The following is a 10,737-nucleotide window of genomic DNA, read 5'->3' as shown; positions in this document are numbered from 1 at the left end:
CGGCACATCTGTATCTGCCAGATACTGACATGTTTCCCGATCTACCGTGTAAATTTGCCTTTAAACCTCTTCTAATTCTATGTTAGCTTCGTAAAGGAAAAAACTTCCTAAGGATCTCTAAAAACTTATGGAAATGATTAATGCCATTTGCAAATATATAACTTGTTCTTTATTAAACCTTAAGCCTTGCTTTTTATGGTTTACATTAGAAAATCCTTTTATGACTGTTATGACTTTTAATGTAAATTATTAATGATACATTAACCAATTGTATGATAATTTAGTACATAAGTTATTCTAATTCTTAGAGACAAGTGAAAAATATAGACAGGTAATTTTGACCATAATCACACCTTCACACCTCGGACACTGGCGATCAAATATATGAAAGAGGCGTGTTCCTAACACACAGTCTAAGCTCGTGTAGGTGAACGCGTACTATGCTTTATGAGTGAAATATGACAGGTCGACTGCTCGTGTTTTTGTGATAACTGTGAGGTAACCGAGAGGGGGTGGGCGGCACTTTCAGGGGGGAGCGGGAGTGGCCATACTGTACGATAGTACTCTTTATTATACTGTACCATAATTCAGTTAAATGCTAGAAACTAAAGTGGTTCGCTGTTTGGGGTTAGGTCTCGGCAGTGCCGTAACTAGCCTTTTATGCACCCAGTGCGAGCTTTCAAAACTGCGCCCCTGAAAAATGCTCTAACCAGGCTCTGAAAATAAAATTGACAAATGTGCATACAAATAAATCTATCTATTTATTGTTAACCAAAGTATGTAAGTACCTACTTAGTATATTTCTTTAAGATAAAAATTGTTTATTCAAAAATAGTTGCTCAAATACAGAAATGAGTACTTACTTTAAGATTACTTAAAGATTTACTTTCCTCGCTTTTCTCATTGCGAAGTCCTTTATTACATTTTCATATGACAGGAGCCGTGCTATGTCGCGTTCAATCGACAAAATTGCTAGGCCAGACAATCTTTCTTGACCCATCGTCGAGCGCAGATACGTTTTTATTAATTTGAGCTTACTGAACGATCTCTCGCAAGAAGCTACAGTCACTGGCATCGTTAAAAATATCTTTAAAACGACTACTATATTGGGAAACATTTCCTTTAAATCCAGTTCCACTATAGCTTTGAGAAGACCCATACTTGACTGACATTCACAATTATCAAATAATGTAGTCGCTTCAACTTGACTCTTCAAAGTTTCTATTTCGGACCAAAATTCTGTCGCATTTATATCTGCAGAATATTTGATGCTCAAATCAGCTGCATATTTTTTTAGTTCTTCAACCGAATATGTAGTAATGTGTTTTAAGGTCAAAAAACCGAAAGAGTTATGTATGTCGCGTAGTTTTTCGAATCGCCATTTTAATTCAGAAATGATTGTATCTATTGCTTCATTTATCTGAATTTTGAAACTTTGTTGCTGAGTAATGTCGTAGCCGGAGTCTGAACTTTCAATTAAATCGTGTCTTTTTACTCGCTTTCGTCGCTTTTCAGGAAAATTGTCTTCAATGCCACATTGTTCACAAATCTTTTTTGCCTTTTCGAAAACAATGTCTATAGTCTCGCGAATATTTTGTATCTGGTTTGTTAATCCCTTTATTAATTCAGAAGCTTTGTCGATAGTCATAGTTTTAGACTGTAGAGCTACATTCACTTTGTCAACAGATTCCAAAATTTTATCCCAAATTTGGAGAGTACATATGAATTTATAATTAATTTGGTTCATTATGCTTTTAGCTGTAGAAATTGTTTCAGCATTGTAATCATTGGTAGTTTGAATCTTTAGCACACACCAGATTTGGGGTATTTGCGAGTTCAAAGCTTTGACAGCCCTAGCTTTAGAGGCCCATCTAGTGTCGGCGTGTTTTTTCAAAGAAATATTTAAGTATTTCATTAAAGTTTCCCATCTGACCGTTGAACTCGAAAAAAACACAAATATTTTCTGGATTAATCCAAAAAATGTGATCATGTCAGGTGTGACACTAGCAGCGTGTACGCCAGATAAATTCAAAGAATGCGCTGCACACGGCACATAATCAGCATTTTCATTAATTTGTTTTATTTTGGCTTGGACTCCGTTATATTTACCGGCCATATTACTACCATTGTCGTAGCCTTGGCCACGAAGATCTTGAATATTCAATCCATCAACTTCTAATTTCTCTAAAATCTCTTTCGACAATCCCTCGCCCGTTTTTTCATGAGACTGGATGAAATCTATGAACCGTTCTTCGATTGTAACTTTCTGCTCGGATACTTTTACGAATCTCAATATTTGTGACATCTGTTCTTTATGCGATACGTCTGGCGTACAATCAAAAAGTATGGAAAAGTATTTTGCCGCACGAACATCGTCTAAAATTTGTTTTTTGACCTCAGAGGCAAGAATATCTATAAGCTCGTTTTGAATATAAGGCGTAAAATATGAAATATTTCCTTTATGAAGCGATTCAATATGCGCTCTAAGTTCAGGGTCGAATTTTGAAATCATATCGACGGCACTTAAGAAAACTCCAGATCCTGATTCTCCAATACGCTCATGAGAGCCTCTGAGCGGTAAATTATTTTCCGCGCAAAACAAAAGTATGTTGGTACACACTTTTAAAATATGTCTCCACTTATTTGTTTCTTGATCAATAGCCTTTTGTAAGGATGCATCTATTGTGGTCTTACGTTTTATTTTCTGTTCAAGCATTTTCCACTTAATACAATTTTCTCTATGAAATGTAGAGTTTTCGTGCTCAGGAATACGTGGACTTAAATGACGCCAATCATTAAATCCTTTTTGTGCATCAGCCAGGGCCGGCATTATTTGCTTAGTCGAGGAAGAACCGAAAAGTATACATGGGAAACAAAATATTGCATCTCTTTTTTTACTGTAAATCAACCAAGACCTGGGTACCATCTCGCCATTGCTCATTTTTTTTGTAAACCAATGTATATTAAATTTTCGTCCTGCGTCTTCAGTTGAAGAAATATTTTGACTTACTTTTCCTTGATCAGGACCTTTCTCGACAAGGAAACAACGAATGTGATCAGTTAATGGTAACCATGAAACAGGATCGTTTATGTCTAACTGGATCTTATCAGTAGCAGCTGCTTTTTCAATTTGAATTTCAGAACTTGGACTGGTGGTGATGGGTAAGGTCAAGTCTTGCTGGGATGGGTTGACTGGGTTGTCTTCTTTTTCTTTATATATTATCTTTAAATTGTTTCCAGATTTAGTTCCAGACATACCAGTGAGGGCCAAAACGTCATCATTGGACACATCTTCCTGACTGTTTTCTTGTTGTGTGACTGTCCACTTTCGTAAGGTATTTTCCATTTTTTTTGCTTCCATCTCTCTAACGCGTTTTCTCTTACGAAATTCAGAACCAGATGGACGTTTTTGTGACATGTTGTTTGTTATAGCGTGAGTCCTTAGCTTACGGTAACCGACAGGTAATATTTCTGAAAAAAGAATCGCGAATCACGCCTAGTCTGATAAGTATATAATACAGGGTGTAAGTGACACCCTAGTGAAAACTATAACCAAGGCTTTAGACCGTCATCCTTAACAACCTACAGCAAGAACCGATCTCTCATACAAAATATTCAAATTGGTCGCTGATTTTGTACGAGAAGTCAATTTTTTTTTTTATTTCCGACAAACGTTCTTGCTGTACGATATTTAGGATGATGGTCTGAAGCTATGGTTAAAGTTTTCGCAACGCTGTCACTTACATCCTGTATATGTAGTTCGGAAAACTTCGTGTTTCGGCTATCTTATTAGCCATTTTTTCGTTATTTTTTTTTATTGTTTATTATTGAGGGATTTTCAGACAGCAAATTAGAAAATAAAAACTATCGTTCAAGGATTGATCAAAAGGTGACATGTATGTCAAAAGCAAATATACGCTTTCTTTACGTAAAAGCCGAAAAAGTAATATTTATATGTCGTTCAATCATTAAATCTTTATTTTTGACATACCACACGCATAGGGCACCATCTCTATAAGATCTTATATTCTCTTTTTTTAATTTTCTATCTGAAAATTCCTCATTAGTACTTGACTTCACTTTGCCTGATGGACCTTAAATCTTTAAATACAATTTTCTAACTTACCCAAACGAGTTTATCAACGAACAACAAATCAACAATAACCTTATTCACTCTCACACACAATTTTACTTTAAATTAATGTCATTTTATACGAATAATGACAATAGTTGACAAAACAATCAATAACTATAACCTCCGCTACGGTCGGCCAATTGAATGCGTATTAGCGATGTATCGGGGAATCCCCGAACATTGGGACGGCGGCGCGGCGCGGCATGATCGATGCGTTCAGATATTAATGAATATTGGATGCGTTCTTAAAAGGACAAGTTTACATAGTAACTATTTAGTAATTTTTAGTTTAGCTCTGTCATGTGTTTTACTTTTTGTTTTATTTTTATAAAAAAATAAAAATATTTTTATTGGAGATTTTTTTGTTGTGAGATATCATTGAAAATAACGGTTTATGTAGGTACTTTTGTTTATGTATGTCATATTGCCAGCAAGACTTAAGGTGGATATACATTTGTCTGATGTATCGTGACGTGACGACTGACGCGTCAGAACTGTATCGGTTCCATACATAAACCATCACAACACGTTAAGCAGTAGTGTGAACGTTACCATACTAAATGTATAAAACCGATAATCCACCTTTACATGTGTTGTTGTTTCAAGATCGCTTGAAAATGCGATTTAAATATAACTATAGATAGTACAGTAGGGCGCGTCTACACCATGTTCGCAATAAAACAAAATGTACCTACTAGCTACCATGCATGAGATAAAAGTAGATACTAGTCTGGTCATTTCTGCGCCCCTCCAGGGTCTGCGCCCTGTGCCTGGGCACTGCTGGCACCGCCTTAGTTACGGCACTGGGTCTCGGTATCTCAATTGGAAGGTAACGGGATGGCGGTCCAGTGTTTCGAGTAATTCGAGGCCAAGTGTCTCCCGTTTTGCCCAAAATATTTTTTCCACCTAAGTATTAAGATCCATTCTATGCTTTTAAATCAATTCGTATGCAGAACGTTTCTACTTAATGTAGGTAAAATTAATTGCATACGAGTATCACATTATATGCCCATACGGTCGTTTTTGACCCACTGCTGAAAACACGCCACTACTCATTAAAATAAATAGGAGAATAAATAAATAAATAAATAAATATTGGGGACACCTTACACAGATCCACTTAGCCTCAAACTAAGCAATACTTGTACTATGGGTGCTAAAGCGACGATATACATACTTAAATAGATAAATACATACTAATATACATAGAAAACATCCATGACTCAGGAACAAATATCTGTGCTCATCACACAAATAAATGCCCTTACCGGGATTCGAACCCAGGACCGGGGCTTAGCAGGCAGGGTCACTAACCAACTGAGCCAGACCGGTCGTCAAAATGTATGAGGTTGTCACCTCAAAAATAGGGAAAAATATATGTGTTGGGCATATATGGGATATACAAACCAGTACCTATTTACATTTTTTTGTATTATGAAAATGAAGTCAGTAGGCTTCTGACATTTCAATTGGACATGTCTAGGGGCCTATCCAATGTGACAATAATTTGCGCCATACTGAATTGGCTTTTTTTAATACTACATTCGTCGGTGGCAAACAAGCATACGGTCCGCCTGATGGAAAGTGGTCACCGTAACCTATGGACGCCTGCAACTCAAGGAGTGTCACATGCGCGCTGCCAACCCGTTAGAAACTTGTACCTACACTCCTTTTATTTCGATTATTTAGAAATCAACAATAATTATTTATTACTCGTCTTTGATACGTACATGTAATTCTTGTTTTACGGAATTTTATGGCGTGTCGATGTCAGCCAGAAGCTTTTTTTAAACAACGATGGTTGCTAACAGGCACACAGTCCTATTATGTCATAGTTATAAATAGTTTTGTAGTTTTAAGTTATCCTAATTAAATCCAAATATTATTTAGAATCGCACCCCGACAGCGCTACATAAAATCCGCAATGATAAAGTTCAGAAGATCATTAATCAATAAAAATAATAATGACGTTTATGACACACGCCCACTTCAGTCTTAACAAACTTTAAATATGAATAAAACGTAGTTTTTGGGAAAAAAATCTTAAACCAAATAAAAATAATTATCTTGTTTATTTAACATTAGTATCACTAACTTCCTGAATCATCAAATTAGTACAAACGAGCTTATAATTGCCGAAAAACTTGAATGAATACAAAATGGCGGCGACGCGCCAAAATCCATGTCACAATCTATTAATTAAATTATCCGGCCGAAAGGCTCTAACGCCTTGGCCCCGGGGCGTCGTTTTTAAAAAAAATAAACGTCAGAGAGAGGCGCCACTGACATTGGGTTTTTTATAGCGCCACGCCTTCGGCGCCGTCGGTATACTCGATATTATTGTTTTAAGAATAGTTTAAGCACTAAAACACCTTTTTACTGGCTGTACTTTTGTTTTGCTCATTAAATGTGGGTGATTGGTGAAGTTGAAGGCCAGTAGCACTCATTTATTTACTTTTAATATATATAAAATACCTACCTAACAAAAAATATTTGTCTTAATTTTTCATTTAAGTAAACAATACCTACACCTATCTGTCTTAAAATATAGACGGTCAGTCTAATGTTATCACAATAAAAAGTCGGCAAAATTTAAAATGAAGTGGTTTATCGTCCAATACAAAATTTGAATTTCACGCCTTGTTTACAAGATTTGCTTAGCCGTCCTCCATACTTTAAAATATTTATATCGAAGTAGGGTTAGTAAGATAGTTTTCGTGAATTTAACGAAATGTTGAATATACATATTATAACTAACCAATATTGTAATATAACCCGGCAACCTTCAAACCAAGAGTGAACAGGCATGTTCTGGGCGAGCTCACTCCATTGTAGGCCAAGTCTTTGGCTAGTCTGTGGCCAAGAGTATTCACATTTATAATAATAATAATAAATATGTTTGTGTTGACGCAACTTACATATTATGCGGACGCAAACTAGCACAATGAATGAATAGTTGTTTGTTATAGGTACAAGGGGGCAAAGTTGTATTTTAACACACGAGAAGTAAAATACATTTGCACCCGAGTGTAACACAAAACTTTTCCCCTCACTATAGCGAGGTAACTACAACGCAAAAAATGCGTTTATCACTGCTTCCAGTAGTTCCACTGGTGGTAAATCATCTTTATTACTAGATTCACCTACTTTTATCAACTTTAAAGCAGTTAATTTGACTTTATTCAAGGTCAAATTACTTTACCCACTAGTGGATAAAATGCGTTTTTACCCGCTGGTATTAAAGGACAAAACACGTGTTTCCGAGCTAGTGAGGGGAAAAATACATTTGCACCCGTGTGTAACACAAAACTTTTCCCGTCACTATAGCGAGGAAACTACAACGCAAAAAATGCGTTTATCACTGCTTCCAATAGTTCCAAATCATCTTTATTACTAGATTCACCTACTTTTTTCAATTTTAAAGCAGTTAATTTGACATTATTCAAGGTCAAATTACCTACTTTACCCACTAGTGGATAAAATGCGTTTTTACCCGCTGGTAGGTATTAAAGAACAAAACACGTGTTTCCGAGCTAGTGAGGGGAAAATAAAATTAATACATGTGCCACCTTAACCTAGGATGAGTGTTCTCTGCCAGAGCCACTCAAAATTAAAAAAAATCGCACAAGTGACATTAAATAAAAAGTCGTTCTTTCCCGCCTTATCCGCCATTAAAATAAAGCCCAAATTCTGACTTCAATGATTCCACTACGCTTATTATTTCTTACTGGCCAGTAATTAAAGCGCCCTCTGGAATACGTAAACCGTTGATTACGGTTTTTAAAATTCGAAAATGGAACATAACGTCGAAAGGGACCGCTTTTGCCTCGGGGTATGACCACTGGTCTAAATGTTAGCGGTTTTCGTGAGCTAATTTTTGGATGAGTTTATACTTGTTGGCGATTTTTAAAGTAAGACGGGCGAGGATCTGGCAGACCCAGGCGGCGATGGCGGGATGACCTAGAGTCTAGACACATATCTTAGCGACTGGCCGGAGATTGCTCAAGACCGTTACGGATGGAGATCCATGGGGGAGACCTTTGCCCAGCAGTGGGACATCATGTAGGCTCATCATTCTCTTGCCCTTATCCCAGTCACTTGGGGTCGGCGCAGCATGTCTTTCTCTTCCATACATCTCTGTCACTCGTCATCTCATCATTAACTTGTTTTAGTTCCATATCATGTCTCCATATCATGTAGGCTATTAATAATAATAATTTTAAAGTATACTTTGCTCTAAGAACAAATGAAATAATTTTCGTAGAAAATATTTTAACTTTCATTTTTTAAGTAGTCACACTACTGGTCACTTTTTCTTTGTATATGACATTTATATAATGAAAGGTCAGATGGCAATCGCTTTCGTAAAACTAGTGCACGCCAAATTTTGGGATTAGTTGTCAAAGCGGACCCCGAGCTCCCACGAGCCGTGGCAAATTGAAGACCTCATTAAACCTCAGCGAAACGGCAATTGTGTATTTGAAGAGCACATACATCAATTTAAGATTTATATTTTATAGAGTAAATAAGAACTAAGAAAACTATAGGTATCCTTTTCTCTAGCACCCTAAAGAAAAGGATGCATATAGGTTTCTTTGTTCTTATTTACTGACAGACTTGTTTGACAGAGTTTAGTACTTAAGGAAATATGTAATTTAAATCCTATGGGATATGGGTTAAATTGTGATGTAGGCGAGAGGCTGGCAACCTGTCACTGCAATGCCAGTTTCGTTTTCTTTTAACCCCTTATTTGCCAAGAGTGGCCCTGACGAAGCTTTAGTAGTTTCATATATGTGCTCTGCCTACCCCTTTATGGGATACAGGCGTGATTATATGTTGTTGTATGTATACATTAGGGTGGAGCGAAAAAACACTTTTCTGGAATTAGCAAACCTAATAGTTATCATTCAATGCCCCTTAGTCTATGAAACCTATGTGCAAAATTTCTGCTTTTTAAATCAACATCTTCAGCCTCCGCATTAGGTTTGAAATTTTGAAAATCTCATACAAACCTGAAAATTCAACTTCCAGATAAAAATTTTTTTTCGGCAACATTATGTTCAGTATACATTATTGATACATATTATTACAAGAAACTACCAAAAGTTGCGAAAATAGCGTTAAAAATCGCCAATTTTCAGTATTTTAGCGGCTATTTTGGCCAATGTACTGAAACTAGGCAAACTTTGGCGATTTTTGACGCTATTTTCGCAACTTTTGGTAATTTCTTGTAATAATATGTATCAATAATGTATACTGAACATAATACTGTCGAAAAATTTTTTTTATCTGAAAGTTGAATTTTCAGGTTTGTATGAGTTTTTCAAAATTTCAAACCTAATGCGGAGGCTGAAGATGTTGATTTAAAAAGCTGAAAATTTGCACAAAGGCTTCATAGACTAAGGGGCATTGATTGATAACTATTAGATTTGCTAATTCCAGAAAAGTGTTTTTTCGCTCCACCCTAGTATACATGTAATTTAAATCCAGTATTAAGACGTAAAAATGTCATCATCCTCCTTGACAACTAATCCCAAGATTTGGCGTAGGCACTAGTTTTACGAAAGCGATTGCCATCGGACCTTCCAACCCGAAGGGTAACTAGGCCTTATTGGAATTAGCCCGGTTTCCTCACGATGTTTTCCTTCACCGAAAAGCGCGCTGCCAAATTCCGAAAAACTCATTAGTACGAGCCGGGGTTCGAACCTGTGACCTCCGGATCGAAAGTCGCACGCCCTTACCGCTAGGCTACCAGCGCTTTAAGACGTAGAAATTCCATACGATAAATAAATATGCAAACTATACTAAGTATAAAGTATAGTTTACATTGTATTAGTGTCAGGACACACATAAATCATAAGCCGGCTTGCCAAGCGAGTTTATAGCTATACCTACGGCACTTGTTTATGGTACTAAAAGTTCATTCTAGAATTACGTAAACCATATAGACAGTTATTTGTATGTATGATATAGGTATGTTTTATTGGTTACTGTAATATCACGTATTATTATTTATGCTCTGGTTTATACCCAGAACAATTTAATTTTAAGCAGGAAAAGACTAACTCAAGTTGGAAGAGAAGTTTTGTACGAAGATATAATATACATTATATCATATACACATTTTGTTTCGGCTATAATTTTAGGGTAAAATTCATAATTCGTTATTTGCCTCTGTATTATTAGGTACCTACTCTTCCATATTCTTGCATTATTTTACTTCTTTATGTTTGTTTAGTTATTTTATTTTATTTTTTATTTTAATACGTAGGTACCTAATTTGATATTTGCCAGTCGCTTTTCGGTGAAGGAAAACATCATGAGGAAACCGGACTAAATCCAATAATGCCTAGTTACCCTTTGGGTTGAAAGCTAGTCAGATGGCAGTCGCTTTCGTAAAACTAGTGTCTACGCTAAATATTTGGATTAGTTGTCACAGCGGACCCCAGGCTCCCATGAGCCGTGGCAACGCTAGGTATCTAAATAATACCTAGGTAGGTACAGAAAATACCGCGTTAACATCTGACGAAACCTAAGATGAGACCATTTCTACAAACAAAAAAAAACAAATAAAACAGATTCATGTTCCTTTTTGTTTAAAG

The 10,737-nt window shown here is 36.3% G+C and overlaps 1 protein-coding gene across 2 annotated transcripts; it reads right to left on the bottom strand.

Annotated features, from left to right (window-relative positions):
- Positions 1 to 629: 629 nt before the first annotated feature.
- Positions 630 to 4,935, bottom strand: LOC125238888 (zinc finger MYM-type protein 1-like). Of its 2 annotated transcripts, none has more exons than XM_048146375.1 (2): positions 864 to 3,582; positions 630 to 716 (listed from the first exon to the last, which is right to left on the bottom strand). In XM_048146375.1, exon 1 carries the CDS (start codon positions 3,416 to 3,418, stop codon positions 875 to 877), a length of 2,544 nt encoding a protein of 847 aa, XP_048002332.1. In that variant the 5' UTR covers positions 3,419 to 3,582; the 3' UTR covers positions 630 to 716; positions 864 to 874. The 2 variants fall into 2 exon arrangements, with proteins under 2 accessions (XP_048002332.1, XP_048002333.1); XM_048146376.1 differs by adding an exon at positions 4,127 to 4,935 and having other exon boundaries at positions 645 to 3,471.
- Between the last annotated feature and the right edge of the window lie 5,802 nt (positions 4,936 to 10,737).

Source organism: Leguminivora glycinivorella, chromosome 24 (genome assembly GCF_023078275.1).
Source record: "Leguminivora glycinivorella isolate SPB_JAAS2020 chromosome 24, LegGlyc_1.1, whole genome shotgun sequence".
NCBI lineage: Eukaryota > Metazoa > Arthropoda > Insecta > Lepidoptera > Tortricidae > Leguminivora > Leguminivora glycinivorella.
This window is presented reverse-complemented; position numbering and strand designations above follow the sequence as displayed.

Excerpts from the sequence above, each read along its gene's own strand:
- LOC125238888 (XM_048146376.1), bottom strand. The coding sequence starts at position 3,418 with ATGTCACAAAAACGTCCATCTGGTTCTGAATTTCGTAAGAGAAAACGC.